The sequence below is a fragment of the Myotis nattereri genome (assembly GCF_964212035.1).
Source record: "Myotis nattereri genome assembly, chromosome: 2".
NCBI classification, from domain to species: domain Eukaryota; kingdom Metazoa; phylum Chordata; class Mammalia; order Chiroptera; family Vespertilionidae; genus Myotis; species Myotis nattereri.
In genome coordinates this window covers 165,345,248-165,365,075 of record NC_138076.1, presented here as the reverse complement: position 1 = coordinate 165,365,075, position 19,828 = coordinate 165,345,248, and the positions used below count along the sequence as shown (strand labels likewise).

At 39.1% G+C, this 19,828-nt stretch overlaps 1 protein-coding gene across 1 annotated transcript in view; it reads right to left on the bottom strand.

The window, feature by feature from the left end:
- Positions 1-411: 411 nt before the first annotated feature.
- TFCP2 (transcription factor CP2) overlaps positions 412-19,828 on the bottom strand; it is a 48,577-nt gene continuing 29,160 nt past the window's right edge. The window contains exons 5-15 of the mRNA XM_081082619.1: positions 14,493-14,599; positions 12,938-13,090; positions 12,091-12,201; positions 11,686-11,774; positions 9,741-9,789; positions 9,242-9,335; positions 8,362-8,452; positions 5,360-5,490; positions 4,767-4,909; positions 2,522-2,573; positions 412-1,860 (exon numbers count right to left, since the gene is read on the bottom strand). Coding sequence (XP_080938745.1) covers positions 1,823-1,860; positions 2,522-2,573; positions 4,767-4,909; positions 5,360-5,490; positions 8,362-8,452; positions 9,242-9,335; positions 9,741-9,789; positions 11,686-11,774; positions 12,091-12,201; positions 12,938-13,090; positions 14,493-14,599 — 1,058 coding nt within the window. The 3' untranslated portion in view covers positions 412-1,822. The remainder of the gene's footprint in view (positions 1,861-2,521; positions 2,574-4,766; positions 4,910-5,359; positions 5,491-8,361; positions 8,453-9,241; positions 9,336-9,740; positions 9,790-11,685; positions 11,775-12,090; positions 12,202-12,937; positions 13,091-14,492; positions 14,600-19,828) is intronic.

The following is a 19,828-nucleotide window of genomic DNA, read 5'->3' as shown; positions in this document are numbered from 1 at the left end:
AACACCCTAACTCCAAGTAAAAATTAGTAAGTGTAAATTTATAGTAAATATATTAATAGAATTCTATGTATCATTTGCCAGTAAACAAGAGTCACAGATTCAGATTTAGAAGGGATCTTAAGTCATCTATTCCAACCCTCCTAACATCATTCAAACAGAATAGAAAAAAAACAAAATCAATACAGTAGAAGCCTGCTGAGAGAGCTGACTTCCCTGAAGCTGAGAACCAGTTTTAGGAACATAGTATACCAGAAATGTCACCCTCAAACGGAGACACCTGGTAATCATTCACTAAAAAAAAAAGATTTTGGTCTAAGATGCCAAGTTGCCTAGGTCAATTCTAAACAAGTTAGTTGACTGAATTTTCTAGTTTCAAAGTTTTCAATTTGTTTCCAATCAAAAGAAACAGACTATGTTGCAGGTTGATTTTAATGAACAAAAATCTGTATAAAAACATTTAAACTTTATCAAATGCTTTAAAAACACACACATCCAAATCCAGTACATAATCTTTGAACATTATCTTTTTCCAACTCAACACATGTGTAAAGGGATTTCTGGATAAAACTTTACATGTGAAAAAAAAAAGGACCTATAATCTTACACATGTAAACACACAATCATTCCTTAAGAAAGAACAAAAATATATGGGAAGAATGTGAATGGAATCAGAAGGAATTTCTTATAAAGCTTAAATAAAGGAACATTACAGGAGTAAAAGAACTTCTTATACCAAGAGAAAATGCAGAGGGGAAAGAAAAAGGAGGGGTTAGTTTATCTCATTAATAGTTTGAGAAGGTCAGTCAAGAACAGTGAATTTTGGGAATTACAGAAAATCCCTAGTTTTCACCACCTCAAATTCTGTGATCTGATAACTGATGGTGTTTACAAAGCACTTATGTTTTTACTTTTTGTAGATTTTCATTTGTTCATTAGCTGTGGTTTGTCCCTTTCAGTGGTTAAATACTCAGTTCTCACTCAGTGTTATGTCCTATTCACCAGAAGAGCCACAGTAAGAAAGGATGACAAGCACAGGATACTGCAAGGGTGGCCATAAGGAGTGGCAATTTTTAAGAACCAGACTGCCTGGTTTTGGATCTCAGCATCACACTGCCTGCTAGCTGCCCGTTACTCAGCAAGCTACTTAGCCACTACATGTCTCCATTTCCTCATCTTCAATTAGGGATCATTATTACCTCTTCATATAGGATTATTAAGAGTATTTAAACAAGATAATCCATTAGAAGAATTTTCACACTGCCTGGCACAAATAAATGCCCCATAAATGTTAGCTAAAATTAATATTAGTCATAATATTACAGGGGAACCAAAAGAAAAATTCTCTTTGATGAGGTTTTCAGGGGCCGACTGTGGTAAAAGCCAGTTTATGTTTGATGCAAAAGAGATTGAGGCTCTAGTCTTATGAATATAGATGTTCACTTTTTTATATTAGAAAAAAATTACACAAGAGCTCCATATCACAAAATTTAACATCTTTCCATTAAACATCACACAATTATCATCATCATTATGTCCTACATACACCCCAAATGAAATGGAGCTTCTACTGATATTCAATAACAACAGAGTCCAGAAATTTTAACTAAGAAACAGCGGCAGAAATGCATGTTGGGCAGTAATCTGTGTATGCCACAAGAGCTGGGGCCCACACAGATGGCCGAGCTGCTGCCTCCATGACCTGGACTCCCCCCACACAGTCAGATTCCTGCAGACCTTCAAATCTCCATTTGCAACCCCTTCGAGAGAGGAGTTTCCAAGCGGTGAAGGAAGCAGCAGCCAGTGAGGATGGAATGCCCCACACCTACTTCAGTATAATATGATAGCTATCACTGGTTTCTGCTGTAAAAAAAGAAAAAAAAAGAGAGAGAGTAATCTTTAGTCATCTTTAAGACACATGAGAAAGAAAAAAGTACAGCTAGGTTCTTTTAAGAGAAAAAAACACACAGCAGAGCAAAGAGCAGCATACGTATTAATTGTCACAGAATACTTATAATAAATTTGCATTATAGAAACATGCCTCAATTTCCTCATTTGTCCATGAGAGGCAAAAGAGAATGGCAGAGAATCATCAGTTATACTTTGTCTATTCTGACAATGACAAAAAGCCATTCATACAAAGGTACACCTCTAATGTTATGTCACTTTCTCTGCCTCAAATATGGTGATTCATACCTTCCCTCTCTCTTCAAAGAAGTATGAAAAAAAAGCTCTTAAGCTCCTTAGAAAAAGGTATTTGTTTTACTATTTTATTTTATTTTTTATTTTTTTAAAATATATTTTATTGATTTTTTACAGAGAGGAAGGGAGAGAGATAGAGAGTCAGAAACATCGATGAGAGAGAAACATCGATCAGCTGCCTCCTGCACATCTCCCACTGGGGATGTGCCCGCAACCCAGGTACATGCCCTTGACTGGAATTGAACCTGGGACCCCCCAGTCCGCAAGCCGACGCTCTATCCACTGAGCCAAACCGGTCTCGGCTGTTTTACTATTTTATTACCTTTCATGGTGTCCAGAATAAAACAGGCTTCTTCCTGAAAATTCTGTATCATCTAAAAAAAAAAAGCAAGAAAATTTGCTGATTTTAAAAAACTTGGGTTTGTTGTATTTATTTTGCTATGTGGCTTTTTATAATGTTAGATTTAAGTGAAAAATAATCCTTTGCTTTGTTTTCTCCCATTTAGTTTCTAAGTTTTAAAAGCTAAGTCGTTTAAAACAGTGATCTTAAAATTGGAGTATGCATTTCCCTGGGTTAACCCCAAGACTTTCCAAGGGCACACGGACACTGAGAGGCCCATATGAGAGAACTGACCTCTAGTTCTCCAACTTCCATATCTACTCTTTTCTAAAACTGCCTAAAACCTCTTCAGTTTTCCTTTCCCACTTTTCCTTCTCAAACTCCCTTTGCCCATTTTATAAAATAAAGGCATGAGTTTCACCTTCCTGGAATCCTACCAAAATGCATTGCCCTGAGTATAAAAACTTCTAGAATGCCCAAGTATCACTGCAACTGTAAACTCTAATGACTTAGTGGGGGTCATATGGTTACCAATTCTTTCTTTTCACCAGAATTGGAGTGACCTAATCACAAATTGTCAAGTGATAGATGATTCAAAATAATTTTTGACAACATTACTATGTAATTTTTGGCACATAACTCAGAAGTTAAAAAAAATAGAGCAATGTTGTCATAACAAAACCCCATCCACTGCTGTCAGTCAATAAACATGAACCAGGTTCCACAACACTTACATCTAGAGGAAAAAACAGATGGAACTGATGCTGAACTCTATTTCATTCTATAGGCAGTATTCATCTATAGATGAATTAACTGTGTGTGAGTCAGGGGGTAGGGAATCAAACAATCCCATCCATCTCATTAATAGATGCATTTATAATAATTTTTTTCTTCATGTGTTTAATAATTACTCGTCAAAACATGTAATACATTTATGTTGTTTTAATCAACTGTATAATTAATGGTGTTAATTCTATTCAGAAGAAATAATCTATCAATTTTACTGAAACAAATTTTTTATTGATTTTTTTTTTTTTCAGAGAGAGGAAGAGAGAGGGAGATAGAAAATATCAATGATGAAAGAGAATCATTGATCGGCTGGGGATCCCCTACTGAGGATCAATCCCATAACCCAGGTATGTGCCCTGATAGGGTATTGAACAGTGATCCCCTAGGTCATGGGTCAATGCTCAATCACTGAGCCACACTGCCTGGGCCTAAAACAATTTTTTTGTTGAAGCAAATGTTTATCTCAATTAAATATGATAAAAAATTAATAAAAAATGTTCAAGAATAAAAATGTTATGGTAAGATAAAATTATATGGAGAAGTAAATGGAAATATGAATTCAAGGAAATTATATAAAAATTCTGTTAAAAAGTATATTCATGTATTTCTTTTAAACAGATGGTATTGAATCACTTGTATTTAGGTTACATGGAATATAGTTAGAACAGTGAAGGAACCATTTCAGAATTATTTTATTAAAATTTTTTTTTCTAATCTTCACCTGAGGACATGCTTAGAGAAGAAGGGAGAGAGAGAAACAATGATTGGTTGCCTTCCAAACATGCTGTATACAACCCAGGTATGTGCCCTGACTGGGAATCAAACTGTCAACCTTTCCGTGTATAGGACACATCACTCAACCAACTGAGCCACTCCAGCCAGGCAACCATTTCATTTTTAAATGTCATATAATATCCCCAGAAATAGCATCCTGTGCAACTTCATTTAAACTTAAAAGAGCCCTGGCCCATGTTGCTCATGATTAGAGGGTCAGCCCTTGGACCAAAGGGTCTCGGGTTCAATTCCCAGTCAAGGGTACGTACCTTGGTTACAGGTTCGATCCCAGGCCCTGGTCAGGGTGTGTGTAGAAGGCAACCAATCAATGTTTCTGTTTCTCTCTCTCTCTCTCTCTCTCTCTGCTCTCTCTGCCCCTTCTCCCCTCCCTTCCCCTCTCTCTAAAAGTCAATGGAAAAAATATCCTTGGGTGAGAATAAAAAATAAAAATAAATAAACTTGAGAAAAAATTTTAAGTCCCTAAAAATGTGCAAAGAGATATATATTTAAGAAAAATAATTTTAGGAGGTAAGCAAGCAAAAACATCTGGGAACCTCTGATCTAGAAAACAGAGCACTCTGCCCCAACAGAACTGCTCTTGCTCCTGCTATATGCCCTGACAACTTCATTGTCATCTGGTGATTCAGCTGTACTGAAAATCTACCTCATCACTAATGAGCACATGGATTCCTGTTGGCCCCTGCTTGTAGATCTGGCTGATCTGGCAAGGGGAAATGCTGAAAAGCTGAGCAATTTTTTCTGTCAATTCAACAGCTGTCAGTTCTTCTAGGTAGATGGCATGGTACACTGCAAAAAGGAGAAAGCAATGGCAGTCAGTACAAAGTTTATCTGTTCTTAAACTTTATCTGTTCTTATCTGTGCCCTTGATTGGTAATCTGATCACTAGGAATGCTCAATTTCTGAAGGACTCAAAGTCAAATCCTGAGTCTTGACTCAACCACTTGCTTGTGGTTGGGAGTAAGTTACGTAAGATCCCTCAGTCTCATTTTCCTGACCTAAATGTGGGAGATAACAATAAAATCTACTGCAAAGAGGAGATACTAGTTGTAAAAATTCAAATGTATAAAAAAGTGCTGAGAATAGTGTCTGGCATATATTAGGAACTCAAGCTATTACCATTACTTCTAGCAAATTGCTTCTAAACCTGCTATTTGATAAATTCCTATCACACATGCTTGTAAGTAACCTCTTTACCTTTTTTTCATATCTCTCCTGGCCTTGTCCCGAATGACCTACCGAAGAAAGTACCATTTGAGTCTCCATCCTCATGCTTCTGCTGCTGCTGCTGCTGCTGCTGCTGTTGCTGCTGCTCCCTCAACTGCAAGGATTCCTGACAAACATAAATGGTTAGCCTTGGGCGCACCATCCTAGTGAGAGAAAAAAAAGCTGTTAGTCTTATATTTTTTACGGCAAGCACATTTTAAGGGACAACTTGTGTAGTTATGTTAATACTATAGAGCAATGGTTGAAAATTGGCAGCCCATGGGCCAATGCAGCTCATTTGCCCTGTTTTATTAGCTTCCGTGTGTGTGTGTGTGTGTGTGTGTATGTGTGTGTGCACGCGCACACGCGTGCACCTGCACACATTTAACTGAATTCCTTCCAACGGAAGGCACCATATAAACCTCTGAATTTTTGGCTTTTCAAAAATCAGATCTGGCAATCCAAAGCCCTCATTCCACAAGATAACAAGATAACAATCGGCTCTTCTCCTTGAATGGGGCATGCATTCTTCAGTACACTCCAGGCTTGACTGTCACTCATTTACATGTGGCCTCTGTAGCCACCTGAGCTAGCGACTTTTGATGTACAGGTTAGAAATACAGATGTTCCTCAATATACAGTGGGGTTATGTCCCGATAAACCCATCATAAACTGAAAATATCATAAATAAAAAATGCATTTAATACACCTAATCTACCAAAGATCATAGCTTAGCCTAGCCCCATGGTCGGCAAACCGCGGCTCGCGAGCCACATGTGGCTCTTTGGCCCCTTGAGTGTGGCTCTTCCACAAAATACCACGTGCGGGCACGCATGTACAGTGCAATTGAAACTTCATGGCCCATGCGCAGAAGTTAGTATTTTGAGGAAGAGCCGGTATTTTGTGAAAGAGCCACACTCAAGGGGCCAAAGAGCCGCATGTGGCTCGCAAGCTGCGGTTTGCCGATCTGCAGTTTGCTGACCACTGGCCTAGCCTACCTTAAACATGATCAGAACACTTACATGAGCCTATAGTAGGGCAAAATTATCTTACTGCCACTGCTCAGCATTATAGTATTACTAGAGGCCCGGTGCACGAATTTGTGCACAGGTGTGTGTGTGTGTGTGGGGGGGGCCCTTGACCTGGCTGGATTGGTGCCGGCCAGGGGAAGGGACCACGGGAGAAAGGGACCATGGGAGAATGGCCAGCAGCCAGAGATTGGCTGTGGGAGCACACTGACCAGCAGGGGCCAGCTCCTGTGTTGAGCATCTGCCCCTGGTGGTCAGTGTGTCATCATAGCGACCGTTCAATTGGTCGTTTGGTTGACTGGTCATAACGGCCGCTTAGGCTTTTATATATATAGATAGATACCACTTATCATTAGAGCCAGAGAAAGACCAAAATTCACAATTTGAAGTACAGTTTCTACTGATTCATATCACTTTCACACCATCATAAAGTTGAACAATCATAAGTTGAGCCATCATAAGTCAGGAATCTATTTTCAAAATGTATGAGCCAGCCCTAGCCAGTGTTGCTCAATGGTTAGAGTGTCAGCCTGTGCACTGAAGGGTCTCCGGTTCGATTCCCAATCAGGGGCACATACCTGGATTGCAGGTGCATGTGCAGGAAGCAACCAGTCAATGTGTCTCTCTCACATTGATGTTTCTCTGTTTCTCTTTCTCTCTCTCTCTCTCTCTCTCTCTCTCTCCTCCCTCTCTTCTACTCTCTCTGAAAAGCAATGGAAAAAAATATCCTCAGGTGAGGATTAAAAAAATTTTTAAAAAACACACAAAAAACTAAGTAGCCTAAACCTTCTTTCTGTTCTCACTTCTTTGGAGAGAGTGGAAGGGACGGGGAGAGACAGAGAGCAAGAGAAGCATGGATGTGAGAGAGACACATCATTTGGTTGCCTCCACATGTGGGCAACTGAGGTAGGTGCCAAAACCAGTTAGTGCTGTTCTCACTTCTTTGATAACCCTGTTCAATTACTTCTTGATCTCATTACTTTATTGCTCACTATTTCTTTTTTTTAAATTTATTTTTTTCCATCACTGCTTCCTGTTTTTTAGTGCTCTTTAGATAATACATGTAAAAATGAAATATCCATTCCCCAAGTCATTTATTCCTGAATTTCACCTCTTTCCTTAAAATTTTTCAAGATTCTAGCCAACCTGATAACTCTTGTGATGTACAAACACAAATACTACACAATCTGTGTCATTATTTAGTCACTGATTTGGTTCTATGGCACTGACCTGTATGTTTTTTCCATTAATATTACTAGTACCTATTGGAAATTAGAAATCACAAATTGGGTCTGTAAGACACTCTCTGTATTATAAACAATATTTGTAAGAAGACCACTTAAGCAATTCCTGTACAAACTTAAGAATGATCTATTCTTTAGCTAAAACTGAATTCAGAGCCTTAACATCTGTTGTTCCCTCTGCCTAGAAGGCTCTCCCCTCATAGTCTTGTTTTCTCATAACAGTTTAAATAATCCCTCCTTCCACCAAGTACTAACCAGGCCTGGCCTTGCTTAGCTTCCAAGATCAGGGTGGTGTGGCCGTAGATGGTAAATAACCCCTCCTCAGAAAGATCTTTCCTAACCAAATGCTGGGTACTCAATAGGTCACAACCTTGTTTTGTTTGTTTTACTTCAAAGTACTATCACTAACCAAAATACTATTTATATCTTTTTCTCTCTTTCCATTAGAAAGTAGTCTCCATGTTTATTTTGCTCTCTAATATATCCCCAGAGCCCAATGGCTCATAATAGGGACAATGAATATTTATTAAATGAAAAAAACTACCTGAAAATAAAAAATGGGATATCATGAGGAATTCCTTGAATCAAGTGTAAGAAAGGATATTTTTCATCTTTGTTTATTTGGTACATAGTTAGCATTCAAATGGAATGTTTTGACAAGATGGATTTAGCTGTGCAATGAAAACTGTGAAGAATCCCTGAATCCAAATCCATTTGAAATCCAACCTCACTAATATTTTAACACTAAACACTAATCACATACCGGCCTTTTAATGCATTAAACAGTCTGATTCCATCTGCAGGGCCACAGATTTGGATCACATCATCTCTAGTTAGTTTCAATAAATCTGCCCCTGAAATAAATATAAGAAAACGGGTGATAGAGGCAAAGGTTTTCTTTGTTAATAACTATTAAAATGGGCTCAGTTACAAGGACACCTCATTACTACTATGCTATAATCCATAATCTTTTGCATGGTGTGTAAGGCCCTCCATGATCTGGCCCCTGCTCGTCTCCCACCTCAATTCCTACCCAATTACTTCTCCACTTAACCCTATATTTTCATCACAATGATGATGTCTAATGAGAAGTGGCTCCTCTTGCCTGAATTAATCTTCCACTGTCTGACCAACAGACTCCTCCTCATTCTTCATGCATTACACATGTTCCCTAACCCCTCTAAATGCCTAACTTCGTATCTACTACATCACAACTACTTGTTTACCCCTTTTTTGGAGGGGGGGAGGTATTTTGATTTTTTGATACTAGATATGAGTGATCAGGAAATATGTATGCCTTATCCATCTGTGTATTCCTACCATACCTGGTAACCAAAGGTATTAAATAAAAGTGGAATGTGCAAATAAAATACAATATAGTGATATCAAGGGGACATTTCAGACTACCTCCAAATGTTCCTTGATAAAATACTATATGAAGTGTTGTAAAGAATAAATATTTTAAAATTAAAGTGAGTTTAAACTAAGAGAGCTTTCTTTTTAAGTATTTAACAGCGCCTACACACACACACACACACACACACACACACACACACACCCTCACACGGTGTGAGAGGCCAGAAGGCCCTAGAATATAACAGAATATCCCATGCTGGAGTAAACAAAGGACAAGCAAATTTAACCTGAGAAGTTTGTAAAAAGCCTTGTGAATGTAGAAAACCGGTTTCGATGCAACCACTGCTGAGCTTCCTGAGGTGTGGTTGTTGGCAAGAGGTTCTGAAAGAGAGAAAGCAATTTTTTTTTGGTAACTAAATAGGTTGAATTTCAAAAAGGTAAATGTTATTAGGTCACACATAGCCAAACACACCCACACTCAGATAGGTCTAGTTTGCTTGGAAGTTGTTTGTACATCAGTCTTCTTTCTCTAACCATACAAGATACCCTTGGAATTCCACCCTTATCTCCCCACTAGACTGTAAATTCCTTAAATATAAGGGTCCTACATTACTTGTTTTATATCTGCAGTCCCTAGCACAGTATCTGTTCATAGTCAAAATTCAATAAATGTTTGTCTAATGAATGAATGAATACTCCTTACAAGCTGGGCACTTCTACTGAACTGCATAGTCATCAAAGTATTATTAGACATTGCAAATAACTGACATTTAACTTTAGACTTACATCTGTGACTGGCGGGGGCGGCTCTGGCTGGTGGTTTGGTGAACCATTTCTAAAGAAACATTTATAATGAAAGGATGAGTCCATGACACATACTAAGCTTCATCATCATTCTTCACTCTCATAGTAAGTCCTAAACTAGAGATTTAAAGAAATCTGTGCTTTTCTCATAAAACACTCTTATTCTTGGACCCAGTACTTCTATTATCTACTAATTAATTGTAAAGATTTTGGGGGGAGGGTTGAAGGGGGAGAAGCTATGACATTTGCAACATTTTATTATTATTGGAGAAATCGGAAAAAATCAAGATTCCAATACGTTGGGACTTATTAGATAAATTAGGGCAGTGATGGCAAACCTTTTGAGCTCGGCGTGTAAGCATTTTGAAAAACCCTAACTTAACTCTGGTGCCGTGTCACATATAGAAATTTTTTGATATTTGTAACCATAGCAAAACAAAGACTTATATTTTTGATATTTATTTTATATATTTAAATGCCATTTAACAAAGAAAAATCAACCAAAAAAATGAGTTCGCGTGTCACCTCTGACACGCGTGTCATAGGTTCTCCATCACTGAATTAGGGCATAAACAGTATTTAATATAAATTTATTAGAATGTAAACTAAATATCAGAATATGAAAGTAATCAATATATTACTGCATCAAATATATAAATGTACAAACATACAGGGAAAATATTAGAATAAAATTTATGAGATGCAATGGGATCCCACACTTTTTATAGTAAAAAACAATAATTATTTTTAAAACAGCTTCAAAAATTAGTGTTATCTAAGGGCTAATCCAAGGGCTATTTCTACACCGTAGGTTTTTCCCTGTACTTCCTTTTGCTTTACAGACTGTCCCTCTTCCCTAATGTTTACTTTTGTTTATGAGTGGAAATTTGAGCCTAATAATGAAGTACATGACAAAAAGGGAAAAAAACCTTTTAAATCCTATATAATAATAAAAATTGCTTATACGTAGGCTGAATAATCCATGTGAATAAGAGATTTTTCTTTCCTAAAAGGTATTTTTCCTTTTTCCCCCCCTTAACTGCAAAATTCAAATTCAGTCTTCAAATTTACTGAGTAACTTATCTCAAGGCCCTAGTTAACTCTTCTTTCTACAACTTCTACCTATTTTTATTCTTAATTGATGCATGTTGAATATTTTAGCCACCTTAACTAAATATTTCAGAAATAGGTTGAACACAGAGCCTAAATAAATTAAAAACAAACATTACAACCAAGCAATATATTCACACATTTCATAGCCTATTTGAAATTTCAATATGGCCCATGTGGAATATGTGCTAATAGCTAGGACACTCTTTAGCTATCATGTTCAACCTTCTTCCCTGATTAGCAAAGATTCATGATAATTAGGTGTTAGGATCATTCTTCATAAGTAACAAAACAGATAATAATGTTTGTACAACTGTGTTTCAATTCCGATGACCAGTCTCTGGTGAGAGTACGATCAGGAAGTGAAATAATCAAAAAAAGCAGTAATAGGGAGAAGTGAAAAGCCCAGAAAATCAGTCCCTGACTCACTAAAAACTGACTGTAAAAGTGATTTTTCTAATGGGAGGACAAAAGAAGAGAAAGGGGTACGTAAAACTCTTTCAGTCTCTTACAAGCAACACCCTGGCAGATGATCATAACTGTCTGACGCAATCTGAGCTTGCCATAGCAACGGAGTCTAACCTATTTCCGTGCAATCTCCTCTATGAGACAAGGCCTTACATAGACACAGACAGTGTTAAAAACAAAATACCTTCCGTGTCTTTGAAGGTAATCCAAACCTCAGTTACAATGTAAGTCCATCAAAGACTGACCAAATAGAAGTACTGATTGATTTAGAAAGATCTTGTCTATAGAAAGATAATAAAAAATACACATTTAGGACAAAACACAAGCCAATTTCATTTCCCAGACTTACCCTTCCCCAAGGGAAAAACTGCTATGCGAACTGTTGAAGCCAGGGGATGGGGAATTATTGACATATGTGATTTCGGGCCATGGAGAACACTAAAACAAAGGAAAACTTAGATACTAAAAAGTATACTTGAACCTAGTGTTCGACCAAAACATTTTTACTTAAATGGCACATCTTGATTAGTAAAAGTAAATTTTAGTTCTTCAGAGCCCCCCATAACTAAGAGGTCAAATAAATTTTGAACAGGTGGAAAATAATTTTTAAAAACTGAGATATAACTGATACATAACATTATATTAGTTTTAGGTAAATCACAAGATAATGAGTTGATATATGTAATTGATTGGATTTTTTTCTTAAGAATAAAAAGTATTGATTAAAACTGTCACCAAAAGAAATCTTTTTTACCTCTGTAAGTATAGTGGTCTCATAGGAAGGTTGATATTTCTCCTTTTCATGAGGTGTTCGTTTCTCCATTTTCTCTCTATCTGTTTTTTGTTTTCTGTCTGCACCTTTGGGCTGAAATGAGAAATACTTTGTTTTAAACTTACCCTTCACCCAACAATATTATTTCTAAAAACTTAAACAGTCACAAGTGAAACAAATATATATCCTAATGATATAGTAAAGACATCATTGCATATAAGTCTGAAAATAGGAAATTTAAATGTTTGAGGAAGTTAAAAAAGAATAGGAGATCTATAACTATGGACATGGAAAGACCTCTAAAGCACACAGGTTAACGGAAAAAGTAAGCCTCAAAACAGTTCATACCGTATAATCCCACTTATGTTCGAAAGAAAAGAAATATGTGTATACCTATGAACGTGTGTACTAAAAGCACAGAAGGGGACTAGAAGGATACATACACACTAAATTGTAACAGTGGTTACCTCTGGGGAGAGGCTGCAGAGTCGGGGTAAGAGTGATAAAGGGGAACGTCAGTGCTCGGGACACTTTTGTATTAATGAATCTTCTTAAATGAGAACATATTTATCCATGTGATAAAGACCAAAATAAGGAAAGAAGATTAAGTATGAATGTAACCAAAACTGTCAACTTTTCATAATTTTTGTGAGTTTTTAAAAGAGTTTATCACTTTAACAGGCTTTAAGAGCATTCAATGAAAATCCATGAGTTTTCATAGTTTAGTTTTTAAAATAAACAAACAAGCTGGCTTTCTGACTTGGGACTAAATGTTACAACTGAAAGACGAGGCAAGTAGTTCCAAGGCCACCACAACGCCCAGGAATACCTTGAAGACTTTGATCTGGCAGCTGGCTGAGTGCAAGTGCTCAGTATACTCCCCGTTCTCATTCTCCTTGAAGGTATCGATTTGTACTCGGAACGGCACTCCCTTTTCTCCGCCATGTTTCCTCATGGTGAACTCTGTGCTGATACAGTGCACCTGAAGAGAAGACAATGTCCACGTTCCAGTACTGCTAAGCCGACAAACCAGTCAACATCTTTGAGAAACTACTAATAGCAAACCTTCTCAAAAGCACTGTGAACAACTACAAAAAAAACTTTTACTCTTTTTATCTTGAAGAATTTATACTCTAATGATGGAAATGAGGAAAACTTAAATGATTTACAAATGCGAACAAAATAGATCTAATGTTGCCCTACCCAGTTTGGCTCTGTGGATAGATAAAGTGTCAGCCTGTGGACCAAAGGGTCCTGGGTTCAGTTCCGGTCAAGGGCACATACCTTGGTTACAGGCTCCTCCCTGGCCAGGACCTGGTCAGGGCCCGTGCAGGAGGCAACCAATCGATGCGTTTCTCTCACATCGATGTTTCTCTCTGTCTTCCCTCTCTTTCCCACTCTCCCTAAAAATCAATGGAAAAATATCCTTGGGTAAGGATTAACAACAACAACAAAAATATATCTAATGCTAACAAAAGCTACTGTGAGGAATTAAATTAACTGTGTCAGAGAATATAGAGTTAACATAAAAGAAATTATTTCTGTTAGTAAAAGCTTCCTGGACTTTTAGATAGATTTTAGCAAGCAGAGGCACCATCTATGCTGGGGAAATAGTATATATAAAAGCTGGCAATAGGAGGAAAAAGGTTTGCCTGGCTTCTGCATAAAGTCTAAGACCTTGGTGAATCTGAACAGTGGAACTCTGACTGACCAAATACTAGCTTGGGTAAGTTATTAACTTCTCAAAGTATCAAGGACTAGTCCTACTCCACAGGATTATTGTTGAAAATCTTAAATAAAATTATGTATACAAAGTGTTAACATGGGGACCATTCAATCTATTAGCTATCATGATGACAAAAAGAATTTTCAAGGAATCTACCCAAAGGTGATAACCACATATGCAAATCAAATTTTAAGTATAAAGATGTTCAAAATAACCTTATGGATAATAGTGAAAAATTAGTACACTCTCAATGTTAAATAATCATTAGATAAGTTATGGTATATCCAGAATAAAATACAGGGTGGGGCAAAAGTAGGTTTACAGTTGTGAGTATGCAAAACACAGAGTGTATTCTTATATTATTTATTAATTGTTGTATTATTTTCCATAGGAACAGATGTAAACCTACTTTTGACCTACCTTGTATTATGTGGCCGTTAGTAAGCATTTTGGGGAGAAACAAATACATAAATTGGGGAAATCAGAAGAGCAATGAAGAAACTCCTCATTGCTCTCAGGAACATGCTGAGGAGTCTGCACTTGAGAGTCATACTGGAGCCCTGGAAAGATTTCCAACTCAACATGTTGTATTCTTTAAGAAACAACTTTGTAGTAAGAGATGCTCTTCATAACTGGAACCCCATTTGCAATGCCTTACCTGAATAAACACAGATGTCCTCTTTGCAGGGTCCCACAGGAACTCCACTGTGTTTAGTTGGTTTGGATTAGCCCGAGGATCAATTATACCCACAGACATTGGGATATCTGAGAAACAAACAGTATTCATTGAACAATTTTGAGTGCTACTGGGTTTAAATAAGAAAGCACTGATTCTTATACAGGTATTGTTGGTCTCTAGTTACCAAGATTTTTATGTAAATCTCTTTTTGTCAGTGAAAGAGGTTTGAATAGAGCTAACATTAATCTAAATACTTTGCTTCTGAGTATCTTTTTTCTACTTTAAAAAGTTTAATTCCACTTAAAAATAGATTTAGTCTACACACTAGCTCTAGTGTCATGAAAATTGTAACATAATCTGCTTCACTTACTTTCTGGATTAGTGTTACTGCCAGAAGTACACTAGGAGTATTGCTATAGAAGGATAAAGTACAGTGTCTGAATAAAGGTATAAAGTATTGTATCACAGATAGAAGTGGGAAAGTCATCAAATAATCCTATAGCAGAGTGACATATCTTACATTCAGGAGGTAAGCAAAAATGAATGGGCTTTAGTAGAACTTTGCAGTCCATTCCATATAGCACAAACTCAAATACCATTCCCTGGCTTCTATTAATATTCAAACTAAGTGATAAGGCGAGGCTAATATTATTATAACTGCGCTCTAACTATACTGTTTTAGTATCAATGATTTAAACAAGAAAGCGTTAAGTGGATCCTACTCCACAGTGTTAGTTGTGTTGGATTCATCTTAAAGCCAATTTTATTATATGGATATGTGTATGAGAACCAGTGTTTTCTCAGGTAAATCTAATAGTACTCAGATTTAACTATGTTTACCAATAGGAGATAGTAACCAATAAGAGACCAAAGACACAAATGATGGGATTCAAAGTATGTTTACAAAGAGAGCCTGTGCATGTTTATAAAGATCTTTCCCTTTTGTGCCATGGTTTAAGAAAACCAAATTCTACCCTGTGGAGAAAGGTAGAAAAACTTAAACCACAAACCAAGAGATATAGATTCGAATCCCAGGCCTCCTACTTTAGGTAAGACAAAGGACTAGGTCTCAGGTATCTACACTAATAAAAGAGAAACATGGTAATTGGCGTACGACCGCTACCCTTCCCATTGGCTAATCCCCCTGTCACTCACAGAGTAGGGCTGAGATATGCAAATTAACTGGCAGCCAAGATGGCGGCCAGCAGCCAGGCAGCTGATGCGAACGGGGAGGCTTACTTGCTTCAGTGACGGAGAACTCCAACGTTCCCCGCCTGACTTGCCGGCCTCTCAGCTGCAACTCTAAGCAACTATGTTGCGAATAAAGAAGCTAAAAAAACCCCAGAAACCTGCTTTACTCAGCAGAGCTTCAGCCAACCGGACCGCAACATTGTATCAAATACAGACGGTAAACAAAGGCCAGAAACCTGTTTTCAGCAGCCCAGGCCTCAGAGCTAAAGCTGGCCCAGAATAAAAAAAAAAAAAGGAAAAAAGGAGCGGTTGGGAGCTTCGGTCCCAGCCTGAAAACAGCCCTCAGCCCCTCAGCCAGACTGGCCAGGCACCCCAGTGGGGACCCCCACCCTGATCCAGGACACCCTTCAGGGCAAACCAGCCAGCCCCACCCATGCACCAGGCCTCTCTCCTATATAGTAAAAGGGTAATATGCCTCCCAGCACCGGGATCAGCGTGACAGGGGGCAGCGCCCAAACCCCCTGATTGCCCTGCAGCTATGTGTGTGACAGGGGGCGGGGCCCCAACCCCCCTACCCCCCATGGGCCCTGTTCTGTGTGTGACGGCGTAGAGCCATAACCTCCCCATTGGACCTGCCCTGAGTATGAGAGTGGCGGCGCCCCAACCACCTGATCGGCCCTGCTCTGTGGGTGTTAGAGGGCGGCGCCCCAACCCCCCCACCCCCCACGGGCCCTGCTCTGTGTGTGAGGGGGTAGAGTCATAACCTCCCCATCTGCCCTGCCCTGAGAGTGACAGTGGCAGCGCCCCAACCACCTGATCGGCCCTGCTCTGTGGGTGATAGAGGGCGGTGCCCCAACCCCCTGATTAACCCTGCTCTGTGCATGACAGAGTATGGTGCCCCAACCCCCCTGATGGGCCCTGCTCTGTGCGTGACAGGGGGTGGCGCCGCAACCTCCCCATCTACCCTGCCTTGAGTGTGACAGGGGGCAGTGCCCCAACCCCCCAATCGGCCCTACCCTGAGCGTGACTGAGGGTGGCATCGCAACCTCCCAATCTGCCCTGCTCTGTGCATGATAGGGGAAGGCGCCCCAACTCCCCAATCGGCCCTGCTCTGAGCCCGACCAGGAGCTGCACCTAGGGATTGGGCCTGCCCTCTGCCACCCGGGAGCAGGCCTAAGCCAGCAGGTTGTTATCTCCTGAGGGGTCCCAGACTGCAAGAGGGCACAGGCCGGTCTGAGGGACCCCCTCCTTCCCCCGAGTGCACAAATTTTTGTGCACCGGGCCTCTAGTTAGTAAAATAAAAGAACTTTGAGGAATTTAGGGGCAAAACCTGGCCCTTTTATACACTACTCAAAACAAAATATCAGACCTGGAATAGCCAAAACAATCTTGAAAAGTAACAAAATTGGAGGTCTCATACTTTTTTATTCCAAAACTTCCTACATGCCCTGGCTGGGTAGCTCAGTTGGTTAGAGCATCATCCTAATATGCCAAGACTGCAGATTTGATCCCCAGTCAGGGCACATACAGGAATCAACCAATGAATGCATAAATAAGTGGAACAACAAATCAATGTTTCTCTCCCTTTCCTTTCCCCTATCCCTATAAAAATTAAAGAAAAAAAACAAAAAAACAACTTACTATGAAGTTACAATTATTAGAAACTAGAGGCCTGGTGCACGACATTTGTGCACTGGGGGGTAGGGGGTCCCCTCAGCCCAGCCTGCGCCCTTTAGCAGTCTGGGAGCCCTCGGAGGATGTCCGAATGACGGCTTAGGCCCATGTGGTAAACAGGCCTAAGCTGCAGTCGGACATCTTTAGCACTGCTGTGGAGGACCACTGCTGCGCTCGCCAGCCATCAGCCGGGCTTGTGGCTGAGTGGTGCTCCCCCTGAGGGAGCGCACTGACCAACAGGGGCAGCTCCTGCATTGAGCATCTGCCCCATGGTGGTCACTGTGCATCATAGCAACCAGCTTTTCTGCCGTCCGGTTGATTTGCATATTACCCTTTTATTATATAGGATGGTGTAAGCCCTAGCCAGTTTGATTCAGTGGATAGAGCATTGAAGCAGATTAAAGGGTCCTGGGTTCGATTCTGGCCAAGGGCACGTTCCTGGGTTGCGGGCTCAATCCCTAGTCCTGGTTGGGGGCGCATGAAAGTGGCAACCAAACGATGTGTCTCTTCACATCAATGTTTCTCTCTCTCTATGTCTCTCCCCGTCCCTTCTACTCTCTAAAAATCAACGGAAAAAATATCCTTGGGTGAGGATTAAACAAACAAACAAAAACTGGTGTAGTACAGGCATAAAGATGAATATATGGACAAATGGAACAGAATAGAGCGCTCAGAAACAAACCATCATATATACAGCAAAATGATTTTAGACAAGGGTGACAAGGCCATTCAATGGTAATGGGTAGTCTTTTCAACAAATGGTGTTGGAAAAACTGGGAATCCACATGCAAGGAATGAAGGTGGACTCTTACTTTACACCATCTATGAAAACTAACTTAAAAAATGGATCTACACTGCCCTGTCTGGGTAGGGCAGTTGGTTAGAGCATCATCCCAATATACCCATGTTGCGAGTTTGATCCCTAGTCAGGGCACATACAAGAAAGCAGTCAATGAATGTATAAATAAGTGGAACAACAAATTGATGTCTCTCTTTCTCTCTCAAAATAAACAAACAAACAAACAAACAAATAAGAATTTCCTTCCTTAAAAAAAAATATCTACACCTAAACCTAAAACTCTTAGGAAAAATTTCATGATACTGGACTTTCCAATGATTTCTTAGATATAACACCAAAAGCACAGAAAAAAACCCACAAAAAAGATATAGACTATATCAAAATTTAAAACTTTTGTCCATTAAAGGACACTATCAACAGTGAAAAGACAACCTACACAGAATAGGAGAAAATACTGTAACTCATATATCTGATGTGGGTTTAACATCCAGAATATATATACAGAACTCCTACAACTCAACAATAAAACAACCAGATTCAAAAATGGGCAAAGGATTTGAATACACATTTCTCCAAAGATATACAAATGGCCAATAAGTACATGAAAAGATACCCAACATCACTAATCATTAGAGAAATGTAAATCAAAATCACAGTAAGATACCACTCCATATCTATTAGAATAGCTAGTATTAAAAAAATAGAAAATAAGTGTCGGTAAGGAGGTAGAGTAATTAGAACCCTTGTGTAATTCTGATAGGAACATAAAATGTACAGCCACTGTGGAAAACAGTATGGTGGTTCCTCAAAAATTTTTAAATAGAATTATCATAAAATATAGCAATTCCACTTCTGAGTATACACCCAAAAGAATTGAAAGCAGACACTAAAGTAAGTATTTGCACACCCAAGTTCATAGTAGCATTATTCATTCACAATAGCCAAAAGGTGTAATCAACCCAAGCATCCACTGAGGAGTGAATGGATAAACAAAATGTGCTATCTACATACAATGGAATATTATCTATAATAATAAAAGCATAATATACTAATTATATAAATTAGACAAAGCTGGGGCTGGGATGGAAGCCAGGGTCCCAGGTGCCTGCCAGTGGCCAGAGGGAAGCCAGGGTCCTGGGTGCCTACCAGTGGCCAGAGGGAAGCTGGTGCCAGCAGCCGGGGGAAGGAAGACCTATTCTTGCACGAATTTCGTGCATCAGGCCTCTAGAAGGTCATAAAAAGGAAGGAAATTCTGACACATCCTACTACATAAACTATCCTTGATGATTACGCTAGGTGTAATAAACCAGTCACAAAAAGATAAATACTGGGTAATTTTATGTATTAAAAATAATTAAAAATTTTATGTTATGTATATTTTACCACAACTAATTTAAAAAGAAATAAAAACAACATAAAATCACGCTGAAATAATGAATGTGATTGTTCGGGAACCGAAGTGTCTCCACTTTGTAACTTTTGGTATCATCATGATAGTAAGTTTTTATACTTAACTAGAGGCCCGGTGCACAAAAATTTGTGCACTCGGCGGGGGGGTCCCTCAGCCTGGCCTATGCCCTCTTGCAGTCTGGGACCCCTCGGAGGATGTCCACCTGCTGGCTTAGGCCCGCTCCCTGGGGGATCGGGCCCA